The 26,471-nt window shown below is 39.2% G+C and overlaps 1 protein-coding gene across 1 annotated transcript; it reads left to right on the top strand.

Annotated features, from left to right (window-relative positions):
• Positions 1-20,896: 20,896 nt before the first annotated feature.
• fzd9b (frizzled class receptor 9b) lies at positions 20,897-23,600 on the top strand. The gene has a single exon (XM_056239374.1). It carries the CDS (start codon positions 21,412-21,414, stop codon positions 23,158-23,160), a length of 1,749 nt encoding a protein of 582 aa, XP_056095349.1. The 5' UTR covers positions 20,897-21,411; the 3' UTR covers positions 23,161-23,600.
• Positions 23,601-26,471: the final 2,871 nt, after the last annotated feature.

Genomic DNA, 26,471 nt, shown 5'->3' with positions numbered 1-26,471 from the left:
CCAACCATCGTTTTAATTTTTTAAAATACAATTGTTAAACCCAGAGGTTGGGTTTGTCCATATTTGACCCAAAAATGGGTTGAAACATCCCAGCATTTTTTTATTATTTTTTATTTTTTTAGAGTGTACAGTCAAGCTTTAAATCCAGGTAAGGTAGTTCTTCATTATCAAACGTAATTTCAGAATCATACTTCTGGATCAAAGATGATAATAATAAAACAAAGCCCTAACTGTCATGATAATACATCTCCATCATTATTCTTGTGACCTTGGAAGCAACTACAACTGTACAGCCAAGCATTCCTGTTCTAGGTTTTTAAATAAAGAGTTTTCTCAGTTTTGTGAAACATGAGGAGGAAGTAAATGCTTTAGTTTAGTGGTTTTCCACAATGCCTTCAAATGCATGAAACAACACGATCCACCTCCAAGGCTAACAGCTCGTCTGGTCAAGGAACGCTGTGTAAAAGTCGTAAGAATGACTAACGAGACGCTGCAGCGATCCAGCTCCTAATGGCTGCATTGATTGATTCGTATTTTCATGTTCAGTAAGGAGACACAGTTATGAGGTTGTTCCCCCATGGGTCTGAAGCTGAAAACCAGGAAGAGTTTGTGGATTTGAGGTTTTGAGAACCTCTCTGACCCACACTCCCGTGTTTCCAGGCCTTCGGTTTTTCTGAGCTCCGTGAAAGGAAACACTGGATAAATTATCAGTCGCTCTGAAGGAGACCTTGTTCCACAGAAAAAAGGGAGAAAAAGTTAACATAGTGATATTTCCACAAACATTGGAAACATTGTCTTGTGGAGATTTTTGTTGGCCCCCATGAGGAAAACAGCTTATAAATCGTACAAAATTATTAATTTGGGGTAGATTTAGGGTTATGGGATAAAATATACAATTATAGAATGTACAGTATAAAATGTATTATGTATATGGAACGTGTGTGTGTGTGTGTGTGTGTGTGTGTGTGTGTGTGTGTGTGTGTGTGTGTGTGTGTGTGTGTGTGTGTGTGTGTGTGTGTGTGTGTGTGTGTGTGTGTGTGTGTGTGTGTGTGTGTGTGAGAGAGCATTCAGAGGTGAGTGTTAGGCCAGTCCGCTAAGTTTGGACTGTCTCATTTGCTATATGATTGATGGCATCATCGGTGTGTGTGTGTGTGTGTGTAATCTTACAGCATGCTCAGGGGCCCTGGTGGCAAACACATGTGTCATGTGACAAAAACAGAAGCCTCACACTCTTGCAACTGAAATCAAGATATGTACTGGCAGTTCTGAAGAAAATATACTTGCCAACTCCACTGCATGCTGTAGTTGCTAAGGTGTTTTGGGTGGTTACCAGGGCGTTTCTATGTCAAACACGCTAAAGTGTTCTGAGTGGTTGAAAGGGGGGTTGGTCTGTGGTTGTTATGGTGTTTCCAGTAGTTGCTAGGATGTTGCTTTACTGCTTTTAGTGTATTTTAAAGTGGTTACTAAGGCCCTGTTTGCACCCGGTATTGAGATGTGTTTTGGTTGACCAGAACACAAGTAGACGAGGGAGACACAGTCCCGTTTACACCTGGTGTTTGAATCCGTCTCTTCACTTTTAACCACTTCTGTCCTGATTTCTTCGAGGGGAGGGTCTATGGGCGGGTAAATATGGGTTTGTTCAGATCTTTCGATCTAATGGACTTAATTTACATATGAACATGAAAGGAGACAAAAGAAAAACATACGCAGAGTATCAGCTTTCGATTCAGCTCTGAAAGCCACAAGACCACAGTGACTGAGTGTTAGAAATCAGGAATGGTGAGAGAACATTGTGCTTGGTACGTTTTCGTCTTCAAACCAAACAAAGCCGACAAAGTCATAGCTGCGCTTGGCATAATGTTTACGCATTAAGTCAGTAGGCGGTCTTTTGTGGCTGTTCGAATGCATTTGACCATCAACGTCTCTGGTACGAAAGCAATCCGGTCGAATGTGTTTTCGACTACCTCTGGAAGTGGTCGAAAGTGGACAAGCTCTAAATGTTTTATTTACACCCGTGTTTAGCGTCATCCATGATCCGGTCAACCAAAATGCATCTTAATACGTCATGCATCATGATTGGCAGGTGTGGTGGCTAGGATGGTTTAAGTTGTGGGTCATTGCTAAAGTGTTCTGGGTGGTTGCCAGGATGTTGCTATGTAGTATCTTAGGTGTTCTGGGTGGTTGCCAGGATGTTGCTATGTAGTATCTTAGGTGTTGTGGGGGGTTGCTTAGGTGTTTAAAGTAGAACTGCCCCCACTCTCTGGAATTCCATTCCCTAACACATTCGCGACCTTCAATCATAACATGATTTCAAAACCCACCTTAAAACATATCTTTTTGCTTCTTGTTTCTCTGATCCCTGACTTTATGATCTGATTCTTGTCATGTTTATCTTTTCAGTTTTATTATGATACCTATTCAGTTTATCTGTATTGTTTCTTTGTCTATTGTCATGTTTATTTGTATCATATTGTAAAGCGATTAAACGTATTATTATTATTATTATTATAGTACTTTTTTTAATGCTCCAGTATTATGTAGACATGTAGTGTCTGTCTCGTGGTTTAATATAGTTATTGCTCACTGAGTAGATCTTGTACTGACAGCATAAAGAGCCTTTAACACTGACACCTCTCCTGGCCTGTGATGCAGGTTAACAGCAACTCTCTGGATCTGTCTAAGGGGCTGTTTGTCATTCAGTAACTGAGCAGTAGGCCTCTTCGCTGGGCCGCATGTCGAGATGTCTCCCCCTTGGGCCACCTGACGCTTCCATCCATCCACACGTTATTAATAGGCCTTGCATGGCTCGACAGAAGCGCTAACAATCCATCAGGGTGGGGTGTGTGTTTGTGTGTGTGTGTGTGTGTGTGTGTGTGATAGTAAAACTATGGAGGGAGAGTTAGATGTATTATGAGTTCAGGTGTGTGTGTGTGTGTGTGTGTGTGTGTGTGTGTGTGTGTGTGTGTGTGTGTGTGTGTGTGTGTGTGTGTGTGTGTGTGTGTGTGTGTGTGTGTGTGTTTGGAAGGGGTCATTTATTTTAATCTTTCTGTGAAGATAGCCACCATCACATTGCATATGTCCTCTAATCATCCCAAGGCAACTGCCTGGACACAGACTACACATTACTCACAATGCATTGTCTGCAAATGTAACCATAAGAAAGAGAAATTCAGTCAAATTCGAATCATCTCAATTGTTTGTTATAAACAGCAATGATGTAATGAGGAGCAAAATGACTTTTGCTTCAATCTCCTGCTTCCCAGAAATGTATCCTGAAAACTGTGCTCAGATTTACAGAGATACTGAAGACTGCAATCACAAGATTTCAATATGAACAGATATTTCCACCGTCATTAATTATTATCAACATTCATTTTAATGTGCTATATTCTTACTGTATGTCAACAACTACATGACTTTACAATGTTACAAAAGATTTCTATCCATCAAAAACAAAAAAAAGTATCACGTTTTCCACAAAAACAACCGTTTTCAACATAGATGATAAGAAATCCCTCTTGAGCAGCAAATCAGCTTATAATAATGATTTCTGATGGATCATGTGACACTGAAGACTGGAGTAATGATGCTGAAAATTCAGCTTTGCCATCAAAGGAATAAATTACATTTAAAAATATATTAAAAGAGAACAGTTATTTTAAATTGTAATAATATTTATATTTTTACTGTATTTTTGATCCAATAAATGGAGACTTTCAAAAACATAAAAAATTCTTACCAACCAAAGACACATTATATGTTACAAGAACCCAAATAGCAGCAAGAAAATTAGTTGTATGTACACGCAAAAACTGACAGTGTGGACAGTGTTCTAGGTCTTCCCATATCTGCTGTTATTTTGGTCTTATAGGTCTCTCATGTGTGATAGCAGCGGGGAATTGAAATGTGTGTGTGATAGACAAAACACGGATAGTATGTGTGTGTGTGTGTGTGTGTGTGTGTGTGTGTGTGTGTTCTCTTGCGCCAGGTGCTGATAGCTGTTCTGTTGGGAGGGCAGGGATGAACCGCATGTGTTAGTTAACTGAGATGATTGGGCTGTTATTCATGTGGCCCCTGACAGCCGAGTACATGATTTATGCTGGAGTCTCAAAGCTGAATCAGCCCCCCTCTAATATGAAACGCTGATCAAAGGAGCTGATGGAAAGATTAGACGGGTAAGAGGGAGAGAAATGAACACAACGCTGCTTGCTTTTTCCAGTCTAGTCAAAGAAAGCATCAGGTTGGCACTTAGTAATCAGAATGCCAACATTTATGTTGATCACTGTCGCATTTCTTCAGGTTCTATATGATTATTAAAGTGGAAGATCACTTAATATAAAATATAAAAAATTCGATCTTGGATGCTGGTAGGTCAGTATACAAAACTGTTCAAAAGTTTGGGGTCGGTGAATTTTTTTTTTGTCAAAAATATTCTCTTATGCTCACAAAGACTGCATTTGTTTGATCAAAATACAGTTAAACAGTAATATTGTGAAATATGATTACAATTCTAACCGTTTTCTATTTTTGAATATAGCCTACCGTATTTTAAAATTTAATTAATTCCAGTGATGGCAAAGCTGCATTTTCAGCATCATTACTCCAGTCTTCAGTGTTACATGATCCTTCAGAAATCATTCTAATATGATGATTTTGTGATCATAAAACATGTCCCTATAATGCTTTTTCGAATATTACCTTTCATGTGGTGTGTAATATAGCTGTTTGTGAATGTATAATGTCTGCAAAGTTTTAAAGATCAAAGTTATCAAAGAATAAAGTTATTGTCTCCTAAAAGAAAGAATCGATTCTTAACTGCCGAAATGAGTCGTCAGTAATTCCAGTCTCCCTTCCTGTTACATACCTATGTACAAATGTAACAAATTTGCTTAATACCAGTCTATGGTCTTTATTGGCTGACCATGAACAATGTCTACTTTGACTCGCTCTCATACACTGTAGTTGTAGCTGAGGCCTGGAAGAGTTTGGTTTGTGTTGTCCACATGTCGAGAAGATGCTGTTTTCAGCACTGCAAATCTACTCTGTAAACATCCTTCAAAAGGATGATGACTCACGCTGGAATTGATATGGAAAAAAATTATGCCATCATTACTGTTCGTATCATTGTGAATCAAGCACTGAGGAAGATCCGCAGCTGAAATTCAAATACGGTAATGACCGTTTAATTTCCGACACGCGCTGTAAGCAGTAGACCAATCACAACAGACTGGGCTGTCTGACCAATCAGAGTAGAGTAGGCTCTTGGAAAGGAGGGGTTTAGAGAGACTGAGGATGAATCCAAAATCGCCCCCTATATATCCTTAAATATGGCGTTATTTGAGGGGATATCCATTTGTAGTGGTGTCTGAAACAATAGCAGACTTTATTTAGTCCACTTATTCAATCCCACATTGCACTGCAATAACGAATGTACAGCCGATGTACGCTCAACAGCAGTCCGAATTCGCTCAGTCCTTTTCATTCACTCCTTCAAGTGGGGAATAGTGAATGAGGGTTTAGGGGGCGATTTCGGATTCAGCCTGAATCTTCGAACGAACCGTTTTCTGAGAAAATAGGTGATGCAATGTACTGTATATTATGAGAACATTAAAGCGTTTATATATATATATATATATATATATATATATATATATATATACCTTTTTGATGCATGCAAATCAATTGTAGGAGAATGTAGGAACCTTTAAAATATAGCATAATCTGGGCACTTTAAAAAAAATTGTGGAAACCGTGATATATATATATATTTTCAGGATCTTTGATGAATTGAAAGTTCAAAAGAACAGTATTTATTTAAAATAGAAATATTTTGTAACATTATCATACTGTCACTTATGATCAATTGTATGCTAAATTAAAGTGTTAACTTCTTTAAAAAATAAAAATAAAATTCTTTCTGATCCCAAACTGTTGAAGGATGAAACCTATTCACGAACTATACTGTGTATTGCATCCTTTCATAGAGGCCAAATATTTACATATAGGTTTTTTTTTTTCATTATCACACATACCCACGCAAAAGAAAGAACCTACTTATATATTACAGAAGCGGTCGTGTTAAACAAAACATTTATTTCTAAAAACATTCACAGATCATTATATGCATTCTGCCAAAAACAGGTCTTTGTCAATGTGTTTTCCCAAAATGAATCACAAACACAATTCCAATTGTAATCGACTAAAATATTTTGATAAATAATTCAATGTTAATTGAATCGGGTGAGAAAATTGTCAGTTCGAGCTAAATAAAATGTCAAAGCCAAGAATTTACAACACAGCAGCACTTGAACGACTCTGTTCATCAAACTGACTGAAATTATCATTTGTAACCTTATTATATTAAGCCCAGGCTTATTAGAAAAAAGTAGGCTTACCTGTGACATCATTTTTTGCAAAACGCAAAATACGTGTCGTTGTGAACTTTTCGCGACAATTTGAAAGTGAAATATCCAGTGAGTGGCGCAAAAAGCGTTTAGTTTTTTCCAGAACAGATGAACGTGAATATGGCAATGTTCCGTCAGAGTTTGTACGTTTCACCCAAGCGGCAACCTCCCTGTCTCTCTCTTGAAACCAACACGGAAGTGAATTAAACTGCAATTCATCTACTGACCGCTTGAGGCAGGCTGCAGAAGTGAGTCAAATCTGCATCTCCCCCATGTTAAAATGCCCAACTTTACAGCAGAAAAAAACATGTTTACAGCCTGGAGCAAAAAGTGGTTTTGGTCTTTATAGCTTATTTGGCCCTTCATGACAACTGTGAGGGGGGTGAATTTTTTTACAACTCACCCGTTTAAATTGTATTAAGCCTGCGTAATTAAGGGCGTGGCCACTTGAGTGACAGGTGGATTGCGGCCATTTGTCTGCTGTCTGTTAAAGGTGAACTAAGTAACTTTTTTACCTTAACCGAACAGCTTTGGAGTCATTGTAATGTTTATATTACTGATTTCGTGTTGAATGGTGGTCGTCTCGCACCCCCCTGGTGCCTGTGAGCCGCAAAACCACCCTTGCAACTTTGGGCCGGCGGCCCGCCGGCCTCAGTGTTAGGAAGTATCGTGTGATATCAGGTCTCGCGAGGTAACGAATTGCTTTACGGCAAAAAACAGATCTGATAAAATTCTGATAAAATGAGCATCAAACAGAAATAACCCGGCGCCGTTTACATGTGGTGTTCGAGGCGCACATACAATACAGACTGCCGACAGTTAAACAGGGCGCGCGCAGCTCTTAAAGGGGCCATACCTTATTTCCACTCGTTACAGCGTCCATCCTGAACAAGTACCGGTGTACAGGGGGAGGGGATCCGGCCGTGAGTGCGAGCCATCTCTGCGTGAGTGCTATTCACGACAGTACAAGTACTCCACAGCGACTCTAGGGGTCGCTGTTTGACAAAAACGGAATTCCTACTTAGTGCTGCTTTAACGTCACTCTGCAGCTTGTTCCAGCAGCTGCTGTACTTGCCATCTCTGCCGTGTTTGTGCTTTTTTCGGGATTATTTCATACAATTTAATACAGGCATTATACCTTCGCCCACGCCGTTGGATTCCGTCGTTGTCGAGTATGGAGAGAACAACCAGCGCTGTATTTCCAGTTGTTTTCCTCGCATGCACTAACGTTAATGGATGTCTGACAATTTCGTTGCTAAAAACGTCTATAGATATAGAGACCACACTCGTTATGCGCTGCTGTTGCTCTCACGGAACAGATATGCTTATTTAACATTTTATTTAACTTCTGAGGTAATATCTTTGGTTTAACCCATTTGAGAAATTGAGAGGCGGCCAAAATCATATTTTAAAATGGACTGAATAAAGCTCTTTATAGACTTGACGTGCGATGCCATGCTGACTGACCAACGCATTCTCATCCTTTGGCGTCATATAGGTGACGCCATGACATTTCATCGAAATCTTACGCACATGGCATCCTTTAGCATCAATATAACACGCACTGTTATGGGTAGGTTTAGGTCTGGGGTAGGGTACGGTTATGACGCCTTGGGTTCTGCGTCTCATATTCACGCTAAACGATGCCATGTGCGTCGGATTTAGACGAGCGTCACCTGTATGACGCCTTGGGTTCTGCGTCTCATATTGATGCTAAAGGATGCCATGTGCGTATAATTTCAACGAAATGTACAAAGCGTCACATGTATGACGCCAAAGGATGAGAACGGGCTGGACTGACATGATGATTCTGTTTTATCGTGCTTTCATTGAATCGGTTTTATCTTTCTGCATATCTGCTTGGTTTGGAAGCGTCTCCCTGACAAATAAAAACAGACTTGGTAGTCTGGTCAAAGTGGCGAGCAAGATTTCCAGGAGAAGTCAGGCTCAACCAGGGGAGTTATACATAAAACAGGTCCAGAGGAAAGTTAGAGCTATAGCTCATTCACAGGATCATCCCCTGAGAACAGAGTTTGAGCTTTTGCCCTCTGAGCGGCGTTATCGAGTTCCTAGCTGCAGAACAAAGAGGATGCACATATCTTTCGTTCCGGCAGCTGTGAGGCACCTTAATGGCACTTAGCACTTTATATTAACTTGCACAAGTTGCATTTTTGCACTTGATGGTGTCCAGTACTTTATTTATTTATTTATTATACATTATGTACATTGGGCGCTAATGTGAATTCCTTCTTTGCTGGTTGGTTTTGTTGGTGAGTGTTGTATATGTTATGTGTTTTATGTTGAGCATTTGCTGCAAATTCAATATCCTATTGTGGGACACTAAAGGTACTTTGACTTTGACTTTGACATGTATGTGCATGAATCACTGTCACACGCACAAGCTCAGAGCAAAATTGTAAGTTACTGCATGATAATACCTTTTTATAGCAAAATAATAATACATCACGATACACAGTCTCACTTTTAGTTACGTCTTTTAACTATTATAATATTTCGAAGGGCAAAAACATGAACTTTAAGTATTGGCTTTACTTCTTCAATCAGCTGTCACTTTAGCACGAGGCCAGTAGCATATAGCATTAGCACCTCAGCTCCACCCACGTCCCGCCTCTTTGCCCATTTTATTTTATCCGGTAGTGACGAGAGGTGACGCGCTGCCAAGATGGTGACGGCCGGCCCCGCCCACTTTAGGCTTCAAAAACGCTCTTCAGAAACCTACGGGTGACGTCACGGACACTACGTCCATATTTTTTTACAGTCTATGGTTTCACCGCAGTTCTGAATTGAAATGTCCGGTGAGTGGCGCTAAAAGCTTATGCTCCATTTTAAAATAACATACACCTACACTAAAGCCTAAACCTACCCGATAGTGCAACGCATTCTCATCCCAAGGCGTCATCTTATTCACACTTTTGACCATGCTTCAAAATCCGACGCACATAGCACCCTTTAGCGTCAGGTAGATGACGCTCATCCTCGGGCGTCATCTAACGCCTTTAGCGTCAGTTAGATGACGCTTCCGTTTTTAGTGTCAGTTACATGACGCTTCCGTTATGGGTAGGTTTAGGTCTGGGGTAGAGTTAGCATCTCATATTGACGCTAAAGGGTGCCATGTGCGTCGGATGTTGACGCATGATCAAAAGCGTCAGTTAGATGACGCCTTGGGATGAGAACGGGCTGGATAGTGTTAACAAAAGCAAATGTGACACAAAAATGCAATCGTAACCATGCCAATTTAGCTTGGTTTTGAACTCTTTTATCTTGACTCGTTTTTCACGGGGTTCAAACCCAAGCTCTTCGCAAGACAAGTACATTTCTGTAACAGCTGAACTACTGAGCAAGCTTAGCAAATTAGTAAAACCGACGATATGGAGCTACTGATGCAAACTCCAAAATATATTCGTTTACATATCATGCACTATGGTAAAAAAGTGTTTTGAGGTCATAATTAAGGAGCTGCGTGAAAACAAGTCTTTATTAATCCATAATCTGCCCCTGTAATCATAATTGTGTGTGAAAACGATTAAAAGTGCTTGTTTTACTGCTGTTCATTTCTGTTAGAAACTGATATGTATAGCCTACTTATATTGCGTTTTGCAAAAATGTTGCCTCGGGTATACGTTTTTCCAATGAGCCATGTGTTGCATTACGTACCTTAATGTAGGCTAGCTACACCTTCATTAGTGGTCAGAATCGATTTCCAAATGTAGTTTAGTGAATCACAATGCATCTTGGGTGCATATACAATGGCCCTTTAATACGGTCAAGGGATCTGATTGTTATCCAATCACAGCAAACACATTAATGGAAGGTGAATGTGTGGCCTGTGAGTTACACAAACAATAAGCCCTTCTGGGATTGTCTATGCAGAAACATGAACCACTTCAAAAATCACCCCAGAATGCTCCTTATCTCCTTTAAAATCATACCGTAAAAGATTTGTATACACCCCTACACACATTATATTATTCGTACATAGCCTACTGTACTGTAAATACGTGGCACTTCCCATTGGATAGACAGAGCTGGCCATCCACGTGTCCAGTTGCGGTAGAGTGGATTTCCATTACATTGCCCCCACTGGGAGGTTAAAAGGAGTTGTGTGTTTGCCCAGAAAGTTCAGCTTTGTAAAACAATGAGGTGAAGGCTGACTGCTGCAAACACTCACACTTGCTCTTATTTGTTCGGTCTGTTGTTTTCGGATTACTTTCTCCTGAATCTCTCTCTCTCTCTCTCTCTCTCTCTCTCTCTCTCTCTCTCTCTCTCTCTCTCTCTCTCTCTCTCTCTCTCTCTCTCTCTCTCTCTCTCTCTCTCTCTCTCTCTCTCTCTCTCTCTCTCTCTCTCTCTCTCTCTGACCTTTGAGGTCTTAGTTCAGTAAATGACCCCACACCTCTCAGCAGCATTTGATTTATATATTTTAAATCCTTGACTTTTCATTTATACTTGAATGTGACTATGGTCATGTTGTGGCAAATTTATTCAAAATGAATCAAACCCCTGTTTTTCATTTAAGCTTTTGGAACATTCCTACTAAATATTCACTTTTCTTTTAAATTAGATTTGAAGGAAGAGGAGGTGAGGAGTGGTATTTCTGATCCTTGGTTTATCTTCCACAAAAGCTGCAGAACACTATTTATCTCCCTCTTTCCCTCCTCCAGCTCCTAAATACACATCCCCCAAAAAAAACTGATTCCTTTATCAGCACACAAACCCTAAAAAGAGTGACAGACGCAGTGCAAACACTGTCAAGATGAGGGGCAGACTTTCCCCGACAGTGATCTGCAGACAGCCCTGGTTTTCCTCCTATTTATCCTGAAGGGATGTCTTGCTGTTTGAACACCACTCACTTATGCCATGTTTTAGAGCAAGTTAATTGAATTGCAAAATTCTAAACATTCAAAAATGTGCTTCAATTGACACCAAAAGAATCTCTGTTGGTATCCTTTAAAAGAACAGCTCACCCCAAAATGTCAATATTTAGTCACTCTCATGTGGTTCCAAAACTGTATGATCTTCCGTGGAGCAGAGCAATTGTTCTTTGTTTTTTTAAGTACTAATTACGGAAAAATTTTAAACGAATATACTTAAGTGCGAACTGGATGTTTTTTAACTGTTATTTGCATGTTACTTGCAGATAAATGAAACTGTATGATACTTTAAAGTGATATTAAATGTAATTTGATGAAGTTTAGTGCTTTTTTGACCAACTTCCGTACATCTTTATATGTAATTGCACAGTTATTTCGATTTTTTTTTTAAATATGGTTAATTTGTTCTGCTGAATGTACAAGCATGACAAGCATTTATGCTAAACTAAAATATATTTTAATGTCGTTTCTATTGAAATTGTATGTAATGCATTGAAACATATTTGTATCACACATTTGTAATAGTGTAATGATCGAATACCACACTACAGTTAAAATTAGGTTACACTTTATTTTAAGGTGTCATTGTTACAGTGTAATTATAAATTATATATATTCAAGTACTCAGTAATATTAATTATATATACTATAGAGTTAGGGTATATGATTAGGGTTTGGTTGTGAGTTAGTTGCATGTAATATGCATAATTTACTGTTATATGGTATAGGCTACATGTAAAATATGTAACAAGGACACTGTAAAATAAAGTGTTACCAAATTATAATCAAGCAATTTATATGTGCTTTAGTATGTAAGTATATTACAAAATTGGTTTATAGTTACACTTCATTTGGATGGTCCCATTATGGTGATGGTCCGCGTTTTTTTTTCCACCACGGGTTTAAAGCTGCTGTCCGTAACTTTTTTGGGTTAAAAATTATCCAAAATAATAATAATTAAAAAAAAATTAACCAGCCAGTGTTCAAAAATATCTGCTTGCTTTTGCCCGATTCAAAACGGTTAGCTTGTAATAATGATTTTAATTCCAGTGGTACTGGTGGATTTCCGCGGGAAATTCGAGCATGTCTTTGCGTCATTACGTCACATCTGTACACATAAAGAAGGCGTCCCGGCTAGTCGGCTATATTGCGTGAGGATGTTGGAGGTGGACATTTTTAGCCTTTTCTCACAGCATTAAATAATTAAACTTATGGCGGATCCAGAAAGGTTCAAACGACAATCACCAGTGACAACTGGACATTCACCACTTGTAAAACCCCAAATAATTCGGACTTCGGAGTGGGTAGAGAAAAAAGAGACTGCAACTGGCCCACGCGAAAACAAGGATAAACATCGGTTCAAAACGGACGCAGAGACGGCTTTTTTTCTTTTAGGACAGGTAAGACATTTCAATAGTTCAATCGTGTAACAGTAGCACACTTGTTCGCTTAATTCACACAGTTACGGAGTTTCCTGTCTTTATTCGTTTAGCTATTATGGTAAATATTTTGTGCTAGCTATGAGAGGGAGCAATTCACCTCTACTCCAAGCAAACCAAACCGGCCTCCTCCGAAATTATACATTGTTTTAAATATGCATCGGGTTTTTTTTTCTTTTCTTTTTTCTCAAAGAAAACCAGTAAAGAAACATTAATTTATTGGTATGACAATTAGAAATTAGACTGCACAGAAATAGAAACTGAACTACAGGGTAATCATAATACACATTAAATGTAGTCACAATGCTGATGTTGATAATTTGAGAACAAACTATAATTTGAAAGGTTTGACGCAATCGTTATATTTAATCAGCACGATTTACTGCAAGGCTTTCCCCCCTTAGTTGATGTGGATGTTACTTACTTGTTCAGATGACATTTTCCGATGAAAATTCGTATGTTGTCATGGTCATACTGTAGGCCTACTTCCAAAAGTAGAATGTGTGATTCTGAATGCCAGTTTCCACATCGGCGCGGTGACTGACAGACTCGCAGTCTCAAAACATTGTGTTCATCCGCGCTGTTTCATGCCGATGTGCAACTCACGCAAAGTTAATAATTCCGCGAATAACTGCAATTACAGATTTCAAACAGAGATGGCGACAAAGAGGAAAAATGCCGGACTGCAGCTTTAAGCATCCTCCCTGAACGGGAACGAACTCCAGAATATTTTTGAATAGCAATTGGGCTGTTTTTTAGTTGTTGTTTTTTTTAAAACAAACCTGGCAACCCTGCCCTTTTCTGTTAACTATAAATAATGTTGCACCTATAACTCTCATTAGAGTATTGAGTATTAGTAGACTGTTAGGGATAGGGTTAGTAGAATAAGGGGTTAAGGTTAATAGTATAAGTTGACATGTACTTGCAAATTTACTTATAGTCAGTAGAATATCTGTTGTGGGTACCATAAAAAAAGTGTTACCCAAAATTCGCATTTTAAAAGTGTACTTTTATAAAATAATAGAGATAAATTGGACTCTCTTTATGTATACATTTAAGTGGACTTTTATTTCACTATTATTATATTAACTGCAAGTACAGTTTTTTTTAAATATTCTTTTAAGATTTTAAGTACACTATAATACAATTTAGCACGCGTCTTTTTCACAAGTGAATACAGTGAAAGTGGATGGGGAAAAATGACGTTGTTGTTGTTGTTTCAAAATAAATTTAGCCCACTATCCTTTCCTCCAAATCTCTGCCACTAGCTTAGGAACAAAAGTTCCTTGGCGTTCACCTGGAAGCATGTCACAGCATCCAGACTCCACAATTTATACTGCAAACAGTGTGTGACTAGCAGGCAATTACATAATGCTAGCTCAAACAGTGTTAGCATTGTGCTTTGTGAGTGACTGTGTGTGTGTGTGTGTGGACTCCAGATGTGAGAGAGCAGCTCTCCTGTTACACTCAGTTTTAATCATGGTAATCCATCAGGCCTTGCCACACTCCTCCACGCGTTGTCTTACTCTAAGAGAAAGAGAGAGACATATAATCATATGGGACAGGGTGCAATTACAAAGACATTTCTATTGTCTTTGTATTTGTACTTGACACCTGAACAGCTGTGAAATCAAATCCCTGTTTTTCTGATGAGAAGAGTGAAGTCATAGCTGACTTGAATATGAATACTGCCTTTTAAATTGATGCAGTGGAGCTGCGATGACAGCATATTTGCTGGTACATGTGTTAATTAATAGTGTCTCTATCATGACATTAGAGTGTAAACATGGGTGAATCTCAGAAAACCTGTATTCAGATCACATTTCAGCCTAAAATCAGAAGACAAAAAATATCTTGCATAGGTTATTTTAATTCTGACATGAAAATAAAGCACACTTTCCCCCAAATTCTCATCATTATAAATGTATTATTACGATTATACAATTTTTTTTATGAGTGTCTTGTTTAAACTAAGTATTGGCAGTTCATGTTGTACTCTTTTTGATTTCTGCAATTTAAATTAAATTAATTGTGATCATTTGAATCATCTTTTTAATTGTTGTATAACATGTTGTTATGTAAGTAGAATAACCACTGAGAATAATGAAAAAAAAATTGTTTTAAAAAAAATCCACATGAGGTCATGAAATACACTTCCTTTTTACAAAATATGACCTGGACAAGTTCTTGCCAGGTTTCATAAGATTCATATTTGTAGATGATGCGTTATGTTTTTGCTCTCTCATTTCTTTAATGAGACCATTGCTCTCTGTTCACGTCATGGCCAATGTGTCCTTTTAAAAACAAAATCACTGTGAACTCATTTTCAACTCCATTTGAGTCAGTTTTAAGGAGCTTTGAGAGATAATCGGTCCCCTCTGTTTCTCTTTCCTCTTTAAATATTCCATCTTCCCCTGCACAACTGAATTTGACTGGTGGTACGCAATAACTATGCTAATCCCACCATTTATTTCAAGGCCTTAGAGTAAATATTCAGTTTATTTTAACTGACAAACAACGATTACGTTGAAGATTTAAATATGTCCACAGAGTACTGTTGTCACGATATGTGTTGCTAGAACACACATAAACACGAAGATGAAGGCAATAAGGCAGTCTTTAATAAATCCACAGGCAAATCCACACAATGAGAGTAGCATACAACACATGCAAACATAGACGAGATGTAGGCTACACAGGCTGAATCTGAAATCGCCCCCCTATACCCTCAAATAGGGCGCTATTTGAGGGGACATCCATTCGAAACCATAGCGGACGTTATTGAGTGCACTTATTCAATCCCACATTGCACTGCAATAACGAGTGTACAACTGATGTATGCTCAACGGCTGTCTGAATTCACTCACTCGTTTTCAATCACTCCTTCAAGTGAACTGTATTAGTGAGGGTTTAGGGAGCGATTTCGGATTCAGCAGACTGTGATGAACAGAAAGAAAGGAAGTCAAGTTATAAGCCAGGATAAATTAATGACACACACCTGAACTGAATAACAAGTCAAATCAACATACTTAAGGCCTTGTCAACGGGTATTTTTATAACCGGAGTTTTTCCTACAGCGTTTAAAAAAAAAATCCCGTCCACACATGCTCGGTCTCCGTCTACATGAAAACGCAAAAACACGCTATCAAGCGCGGTCAAGAGCATGCCACGCCAGCAGGCGGCGATATAAACCTTAACCGTAGAGCCACGTTGGCCAATCAGAAGCGCAAATCTGACGTCAAACACAGCGGATACAACGCATTCTCATCCCAAAGCGTCATATACTGACGCTTTTGCCAAAGCGTCTACATCCGACGCACATGGCACCCTTTAGCGTCAATATAACACGCTTCGGTTATGGGTAGGTTTCATAGACAGTATAAGAAGTAGACAGAGCCATCTCATTGGAACTCAGTTGAGACAGTTGAAGCCCATTTTTAGCGATTTTTGAGCACTTCCGTTCCTGACGCGCAGACTCAAACCGACTCAAACTAAGCTTGATGACGTGAGCAACCTGTCTGACAGACGTTAATCTTCTAGTAGCTGTGCGTTAAAACTGCCAACGTTAATCTTGCAGAGACGGGGAACTTGAGCAAAGAGTTCTTTGGCGTGAGTGAGCAGGAGTAAGTATTCCGTTGCTTTTATGGACTCTTTATCTATGGGCTTCTCCCTTGACGGGACGTCCCCCCGATTGCCTGCGAGCTTCTCCTCCTGTCTGTACGGTAACTTCTGTACAGCGCGACAGAGAGTCGAGTGGTTATGACGCAATCGTTAGCCTATTTTTACTAAATCTGTTTCTGCGGGGCCATAATGTAACATAGAAGGTAATGGAGCCCTTTATACATTGTCGTGTTTCTTTAGAAATAAATAATGGACAAATGGAGTCTTTAAACGCCTCAGATGTAAAGTTATTCGCTGTCAAAGTGACGCCAAAATGAATGGGAGTCAATGGAAATGCTAACGCAAGTGAAGTTCTGCTACAACATGGCGGCACCCGGCCGGCTTCAACTTCCGGTCGATGGATTACCCCCTTGGTAGGTTTAGGTCTGGGGTAGTGTTAGGGTTAGACCACTAGGAGGCGCCATATATCTGCGTCTCATATTGACGCTAAAGGGTGCCATGTGCGTTGGATATAGACGCTTGAAGCGTCAGTATATGACGCCTTGGGATGAGAACGGGCTGGCGGATAACGGCGCACACTCTGACGTCGCAAGGCAAAAACCCTGGTTTCACTGTCTACACGACAAACTGTAACCAGCGTTTCTGAAAATCCTCACCCTGGCAGGGGTTTTCAAAAATGTTCGGTTTCAGTGCGTTTTCGTGTGGACGAACGGCCGAACCGCGTAAAAAAAGTCACGGTTATAAAAATACCCGTGTCCGTGTGGACAGGGCCTAACTAATGGAAAACGATGCAGACTGAAAACAAAAGTCCAGATGGTGGTTTCCCTTGTGAAAAATAAGTTTACTTTTAAAAAGAATACTTATTATGAAAATAATATACTTTAAAATAATACAAAAAATTATATGTATATACACAACACAGTCACACACACACACACACACTGTAAAAAAGTTGCTGCCTTAAATTTTTAAGTACAATCAACTTGGATGTATAAGCAATTTCAACTTAATTTACATTAAACTGACTTAACTGAATTAGTTGAATCTTGTACAGTTAAAGCAATGTAAAACCATATGTTGTCATAACTTATTGATCATATAATCTTTTACAGTGTGTGTATGTATATATATATATATATATAGAGAGAGAGAGAGAGAGAGAGGGAGAGAGAGAGACTTTAAAAGATTCAACACATTTTTTAAAGTCAGTTTAATGTAAATTAAGTTGAAATTACTTATACATCCACGTTGATTGTATGTAATTATATTGTAGATTGTATATGATATAATAATGATTAATATAATAATAATAATAATAATTTATATATATATATATATATATATATATGGTTACACTTTATTTTGATGGTCCACTTTAGACATTCTACTACCTAAGTAACTTTGCAACTACATGTCAACTAACTGTATCAGTAGGCTGTAGACTGTCAGTAGACTGTTATGTTAGGTTTAGGTGTTAGGGTTCGGGTTAGTAGAACAAGTCGACATGTAGTTGCAAAGTTACTTATAGTCAGTAGAATATCTGTTGGGGGACTATCTAAATTAAGTCTTAATAGGTACTTTGCAGAGAGTCTACTAATACTCTAATGAGTTAGTTGACATGTAAGGTACTTAGTTAGTAGAATGTCTAAAGTGGACCATCTAAATAAAGTTTTATCATATATATATATATATATATATATATATATATATATATATATATATATATATATATATATATGGTTAAGTGCATAGTATAAAAAATTAAATGCTCAACTTATGTTTTTACTTTACTTTACCTCATCATTATTTTATCTATTTGAGATTCATCTCCATTTATTTAAGTCAGTTTAATATAATTCAAGTTGAAATTACTTGTACAACCAAGTTGATTATTCTTTAAAATGTAAGGTTAGTCGGGTTTAAGCTGAAATAGGAGGACATTTTTTACAGTACTTTTTATGTGCCCTACAAATGCACATTCAATACAATTAAACACTTTTTTTTCCTTTCTTTTTTTTTTTACAAAGGTTGAATTTTTGTATCTAATGCAATAGCATTTAAATATTTTTACACTAAATAATGTCTAAATACTTTTTGGGGACACTATATCTTTGTATTGCAGGTTATTAGAACTCTTCTCAAGCTTATAATAAGTTGCAATGCAATGGAAAGGAGTGTGATTGCCTCCCCTCTCTTAATTCCAGCTGATGGCATTGTCCCCATACCTCTCTTATCCTGGGTCAGGCCCTGCTCCACTCAGACACAGATATCTTACCCTGCCACGTGTCAAACAGCCCGACACACTCTCCACATCAACACTGTCCCAGCAGACAGTATCGGGCCTTGTGATTTCCATCATATTTTAAGAAGCACCCACACTTCCATTATGTCAAGCGTTCCGAGAGAGTGTCCTTAATAATCTCTCTCTATTCACGTACAACGCGAAGAAGAAAAGTGAACACTGATGATGCAGGACTTCCAACCACAGAATGTGCAGTCCAGTGCAGCGGAGTCACAGGACGTGGTGGCCGTTTTGATAAATAGTGACAGCCTAAGTGCTCTGAGCTCCATTAGCCTGAGTGAGAGAGATACCACCATGGCACGGCTACCCAAACAGGATATGGTGTCATGACATGATCTCACATCGCTTTAATTCACAGTTGGGTGAGCTCTAATTAAGGCCTCCATCTGTCACCCGCAATTTGTAAAGTCTTTAGGCAAGTCGCCCTACTTCTCAAGTAGATCGGTCCTGGAGGCTTGCTTGTAGCGGTGACGTAGCGGGCTGTTTTTTAATGGCGCATTTCGTGACAGTCGGGAACACAGAGGTTTGCCTGAGTGCTCAGATAAGATTAAAAGGGTGGAAATGTTTCTGATAGGTGGCATGAAAACATGGAGAGTTCTGTTTCCTGATAAAAATCTCATATCAGTCCATTCACATGCGGAGACAGAGAGAATATGGCACCTGAGAGGACCCTACACTTTCAAAATGTGTTTATTTTCTCTGTCAAGTTTCAAATAGCATGTATTGATCAGTAAAACGTTGCAGAACATGATGCTAACTAGGCTAATGGGTTTGATTCCCAGGGAATGCATGAACTGTTATGCAATCTCAGTTGCTTTTGAATTAAATTGTCTGCATAAATGTAAAAATTATTCCAAAATTGGATTGGATTGGGGTCTGACGTGCAAACGCTGAGGGTGATAAAAATCGTTCTGTCTGGTATGTATTTCCTTCTCAGGCTGGAGGGGTATCAGACTCACTCTGTGCTCTTTCAGACTAAGTGAGGCTTAGTATGCCAAATCCAAATCTGATAACTGCTCAAAATCTAACACCGCGGGTGAAAAGGTTTAAATGCCCACTGTAACCACATCAAACAGAAGGGATTCTAATCTGGCCTGTTTTATTTTGACTAAACGTTTGGCATGAGAACTGAGCTCGGCCTATAATGAGTCTTGGAATGATAGAGGTAGGTTATTTTAAACATATTTTTTCTATATTAGTGCTATAAACATTTTCTGGACATTCTTTACATTTGAGCTTTTTAAGGAAGCTTAAAAAACATTTAAGCAGTTGGAAGTCTCATTTGTTGCCTGTCTATGTGTAAGTGTTGTACATTGTATAGCCACTAGATGGTAATAATAATCTTTTTCTTTTAGAGGAATCTCGGGATGTGGGATTTTCCAGTGTAAATAATGATGTTTAATAAAATACTACGTTTATTGAAATCTGTGACAGATTAGGTCTACTTGTTTTTTTTATATATAATTAAAGTTTCTTGTCTGGACTTTGTTTTTCTTTCATTAAATTTGGAATGAACTTCTCTCCTTGACAGTAATATCCTGAGGTGTTGAGTATCATAGCAGCTATTTTGATAAATTCCTTTGCACCCTAATTTTCCACTGTTGCCATTGCTTTATTAGGCCATAATAATATCAGTGCCACATGGAGACATTTTATATCTGCTTCGGCTGTTTATGATTCTACTAATTCTATGGTTGAAATCTCATATGCAAGGATTTACATTAGCTATTTAAATATATTTGTAAGGAATGTAAAAGAAAATGTTTAGTCTAAAACAAACAATCCTATTGCATTAGACAATTTACATGGAAGCTTTCAAAAATTCATAATGGTGTTTTCCACTAAAATATATTTACACTTAGTGTTACAAAAAGTAGGCTAGCCGCTGTATAGCCACCGTTAATAATAATAAAAAAAGAAAGAAATGAAAAAAGAAAGAAATTCGGAAATGCCTACATTGTTTGAATGAAATCCTATGTAATAAATTGTTTTAATTTGCAGTCAGAAAAATTACATGGTATTTTCGCTCGAACTACGATTGCCATGGTACATTTTTTCCAAGGGTAAATCTCCAGATTGAGCGTTTGTGTTTTGCCTTCTATGTTGTAGGTGGGCGGAGCCACGATAGACGCAATATATTTTCAGTAGTAAGTAGGTGGAGCATATTCTCGGCGTAGAAGTGTGTGGGGGGAACCAGTCGAGTACGTCATGAATACCCCGCCCCCGTATTAAAAGGACACTGAGAGAGGAGAGCGAAAGTTCAGTGTGAGCCACAGAGATGTGAGGAGAACAGAGAGAAGCTGCAGTCGGACTATACCTTTCACAGAAGTTTGGAGATAACCGAAGACACGGACAGATTTGTTGTTTCTCTTGTTGAGCTCCTCCCGATGCCCTTATTTGTCCCAATAATGACGGTAATGACTGACGTGAAATATTAGGTTGTTTTTTTAAGTGATTGTGCACGCGCGCTTTTCATATTAACATACGAACTTGGACATTAAGCATCCTTTTTGTATGATATGAAGACTTTGAAAGAGGATTTTTCAGAGAAGTTTAATTCAGAGGAATATCTATTTTTCAGCGTTTTATTTGGATGACGTGAAATATTCATTGAAGCATATTAATATAAGCAGTGTATATGGAGCTACATAATCACCCATAAAAAAAGAAGAAAGAATCTTCTTTTGGAACTGTATATGCCAGGAAAGTTTTTCTTGACTTATTTCATTAAAAAAAAAGGTGACTGAAAATCCAGCATGGGAGGCTCACCTTTAAAAATTGTGATTTCTCTGTGGTGTCAGCTGGTTATTGCTGCCTACAGTTTAGAGATTGGCTCTTATGACCCGGAGAGAGGAAGACCAGCTAAATGTGAGCCTATCGTCATCCCTATGTGCCAGGGCATCGGGTACAACCTCACCCGGATGCCCAACTTTATGGGCCACGAAAATCAGAGGGAAGCTGCGATTAAACTGAATGAATTCGCCCCTCTGGTGGAATATGGCTGTGATGTGCATTTGAGATTTTTCCTCTGCTCTCTTTATGCCCCTATGTGTACTGACCAAGTGTCCACATCCATCCCCGCCTGCCGTCCGATGTGCGAACAGGCGCGTCAGAAGTGCTCGCCCATCATGGAGAAGTTTAATTATGCTTGGCCTGATTCTTTGAACTGCTCTAAACTGCCCACCAGAAATGACCCCAACGCTCTGTGCATGGAAGCCCCGGAAAATGACACCAAAACTGAGACTAAGAAAGGAGAGGGCATGTTGCCTGTGCCGTCCAGACCCAGGCAGCCTGGCACTGGGAACGGACGCTCAGGGGGCAGCATGGGAGTTTGTGAGAACCCGGAAAAGTTCCAGTACGTGGAAAAGAGCGAGACGTGCGCTCCACGATGCTCGTCCGCTGTGGACATGTTCTGGTCCAGACAGGATAAGGACTTTGCTTTTATTTGGATGGCGGTTTGGTCTACTCTGTGCTTCATATCCACAGCTTTCACAGTCCTAACCTTCCTCCTTGACCCACATCGCTTCCAGTACCCAGAGCGGCCCATCATCTTCCTCTCCATGTGCTACAACGTTTACTCAGTCGCCTTTATCATTCGATCTGTCGCCGGGGCGGAGAACATCGCGTGTGACCGTGAGAATGGCGAGTTGTACATCATCCAAGAAGGCCTGGAGAGTACGGGTTGCACCATAGTCTTCCTCATCCTCTACTATTTTGGCATGGCAAGCTCCATCTGGTGGGTCATCCTCACTCTCACTTGGTTCCTGGCGGCTGGTAAGAAATGGGGTCACGAGGCTATTGAGTCGCACAGCAGCTACTTTCACATGGCTGCTTGGGGCATACCTGCCCTGAAGACCATAGTCATCCTCACCATGCGGAAAGTGGCGGGCGACGAGCTCACCGGACTGTGCTATGTGGGCAGCATGGATGTGGGGGCGCTAACAGGCTTCGTCCTCGTGCCTCTGTCCTGTTATCTCATCATTGGGACGTCTTTCATCCTGACCGGCTTCGTGGCGCTTTTCCACATCCGGAAGGTGATGAAGACCGAAGGCACCAACACGGAAAAGCTGGAAAAGCTGATGGTGAAAATCGGCATCTACTCCATCCTGTACACGGTTCCTGCCACCTGCGTCATCATTTGCTACTTCTATGAGCGGCTCAACATGGACTACTGGAAATTCCGAGGGCTCCAAAGCAAGTGCACCACATTCCCAGGTCGGAGGAACGAGGACTGCTCTCTGGAGTCTTCGGTGCCCACCGTGGCCGTGTTCATGCTGAAGATCTTCATGTCGCTGGTGGTGGGCATCACCAGTGGCGTCTGGGTCTGGAGCTCCAAGACGCTGCAGACTTGGCAGGGTCTGTGTAGCAGAAAGTTTACAGACAGGACTTGCAGGAAGCAGTGCAGCGGGAGCTGTAGCACTAGTCACTGCCACTACAAAGCACCTGCCGTCATACTGCACATGTCCAAGACTGATCCCTACTCGGACTGTCCCACGCATGTATGAGCACAGCGCTGAGACTCTGATGTCCTGTACTGTGGACTTTGTGAGAATAAGACATGCAGTGCAGTGAAGCTTTACAGCGAACTAAACAAACTTAAAACCCAACATTGCAGCTAAACAATGGATTAACAGTACTTTCTTAAAGGGAGAATTTGTATTATTGCTTGCTGTAGCAATAAATAAGACAGATATGCACATCCTAATCAGTTCTAAATATCTGCAATTGCTCTTGCATGGAGAAGTGCACAGTGTTCCCGTTTGAAAGCTGTTCGATGACTTGTTAATATGTTTAATTTACTTGTTCAAATGTTTCAGGACACATTATTTATTGTATATATAAATATATTTAATTTTTCTTGGTCTTGGTTTCTCACAAGATGGCATTGATCGTTTGTTTTAAAGTGCCTTTTTGAAGAAGATAATAAAATGTTATATATTTTCAACATGACTGAAGTTTATTCTTTGAAGTAGGCATTTCAAGAGTTAACTGCTAGCCTAAATGTGTTTACTTGTACTTTTGGTTTAGTGTTGCTACACAAAGTGACACTATTATTTCAACTTCATTCAAGTACTTGAGCCGGACGGCTGTGTTTGCATCTATTTAGAGGTGGAAGTTAAAGAGAAGCGCCTTGGTGAGACTTTTCACATGGACTGTAACAAGAAAATGCGTCAAAGCAATGCAAATATTTTGATGAAGAAAGCTAGGTTTGCATCTGAAAGGTTGCCCCAATTCAAATGCAAATCGATCCTTGAGGGACCCTTTCAGGAGCCTTCAAAAGAGTGGGCTACCCCCGAATAACACAAGGCTATGTGGCTTTGTACGCCCCTGACACGAATACATCTATGTCACTTTTAAGGGCCTATTGGTCAGAGTTGTGACTAAGCTTGGATCTTGAAGATTAAGCTTGTAGCTAAGGCCTCATTTTTGTTTATAGCACATTGTTTATGAATCGCGTTATAGTCCATGTTCGCTGTTTTTTTTTTCCTTTCAGCTGTTTGCTCTATTTTCTCTCTTTAATTCCCCTTCCATATGACAGACGCAGTCGCTTTGGGCACGCTCTCCTTTGAGCGCGTTTATCAGAACAGAAATCCCTGGTGGTTTACTCTCCTTCATCCTCAAAGGGAATCGTTGAGCAGAGCGACAGACAGTAGCCTGGATTTCTCTGTGCGAACGTTCACATCATCACCTTTAAACGCAGAGGTTGTTCTGGAATTATATTTCATTAATGAGGAGCAGCACATGCACACAAACACATCCAGATTCTCCTATTGTTGTGTGTCGCTTTCTCTCTTCCCCCTCCACTCTTTGATGTGAGCCACTCATGCAAATAAAGGCACTTTTCTCCAACGCTTGATCCGGAGCATGTAGGGCTCCGATGGCTGCTTGAATTGTATTTTCTTCACCCTACCGATTTTGATGATTCATTTGTATGCCATTGCATATTTGTTTCAGCTCATTTTCTTATTTTAGCCTCTAAATATGTTTATCGGCTTAAAAACTTTATGCATATGCCAAGCCAACAGGCTATGCATTATGAGCAAACATATTACATATATAGGCCTATTTTTGTAATATATATATTGTAGCATGGGTGTATGTTAAATATCCCTGAAAAGAATGGTCTATTTGGTCTTCCATTCATAATAGTTGAATAGTCTGAAACTGATGGACATAGGGATAGCAACATATGGGCCCTCTTCAAGTGTGATATAATGGAAAATTTGGTGCTGGTGAGAAGATTACTGTTTACATATACACACTGTCAAAGTAAATAAATATACTTTTCAATAAGTACTGGTGTAGTTTAGTTTCATAAAACACTACAATCTAGTTTTAACGTGACATTATTTCCACAAACTAAATTGCAGTTGTGTCTAAATTATGAATTTTGAAAAAGTTTCACTGAACAATCTAGACATGGCCCTAAACTGCCCTCGTTCTCCAAGTAACACTGTGAAGTATAATTCATTTTACCGAATCTATTTGTTCTAACAATTCATGTAATTCAAACTGTTCACAAAAACATTGTGATTCATTTGAGTCCCTGCGAAGCCCATATATATATATATTTTTTTTGTAAAATATTTAATTAAATGTTGCTGTTCACTGTTTTCAACACAGTTATTGAAAGATTTCACATCATATATATATATATATATATATATATATATTTAAATATGTTACCCCCTGAGCTTAGTGAGTCCTTTCTTTGCTTACAACCAAGGTTTCCCAAACACACTAAAATTAAGTTCCGTTCATCTGGTCAAGCTAATATAAAGTGTCTCAGCATTTCCATATTTATTACATTTCTTCCACCTTATAAAAGATTTGAATAAAATCGCAAAAAAATGTGACCGAACATTTACCTATATTAAAATCAAACTTATGTACACTTTGCAATATTTTATAATGTTCTATTCAAGCCCTACTATAATTAATCTTGTGCATTACATATAGCTATGTTGATTTGGTTTCACAAGTAATAATTATTCAGTTATTGTTCAATTGTCCAAAAAATGTCCCTGACAATCAATTATAAGTGGCAAATATAGCCCTATATAATAATTTCTGACACTGCTGCAATATTTTACAGGCAGTTGCTGACAGGTGTATATGAGTTATAGAAGCCACATTGTTTTGTTGTTTAAACTGACAGCTGTAGTGTCATTTACCCATCGTCATCACAACAAAGCGGCTCCTCTGAGAGAGCTTTGGCAAGTGCACACATCCTTTCAGCAACCACTGTTTCAGAGCAGGTCGTTGAGGTCTGCTAGCGTTTTATGACAGAGTGTTTTGGTATTTTTCAGCTCAGGTTACCTCTCTGGAGGAGTGCTTTACCGTCATCACAATGTCAGTAAACTGCATCGGGTACGAGACTGTGTGTGTGTGTGTGTGTGTGCGTGCGTGTGTGTGTGTGTGTGTGTGTGTGTGTGTGTGTGTCTGTGTATGTGTGCGTGTGTGTGTCTAAAGGCACCAATTAAAATAACTCAGGCCAGTGGCTTATGTCTGAAATGCACCTGCCCAACCACAAATGTGAGGTCAACACTGGAGTAAAACATGCATTCACTCACATCCTCTCACTCACTCACTCACAAAAAGAAAATTGCTCATTTTTATCTCACAATTCTGTCTCTTAAAAAAAAATAAAAAAAATATTCTGAGTAATAAACTCTGAATTGCGAGGGGGGGAATTGTGAGATTAAAAATACCTTTGTGAGACAAATACCTTTTATTTTAAGTTTATATGTCACAATTCTGACTTTTTTCTCACAATTCCGAGTTTATATCTCACAATTATAAGGGAAAAAAAGTT

The sequence above is a fragment of the Rhinichthys klamathensis genome, unplaced genomic scaffold, assembly GCF_029890125.1.
Source record: "Rhinichthys klamathensis goyatoka isolate OS25496 unplaced genomic scaffold, OSU_Roscu_1.1 h1tg000561l_1, whole genome shotgun sequence".
Taxonomy (NCBI): Eukaryota; Metazoa; Chordata; class Actinopteri; order Cypriniformes; family Leuciscidae; genus Rhinichthys; species Rhinichthys klamathensis.
This window is presented reverse-complemented; position numbering and strand designations above follow the sequence as displayed.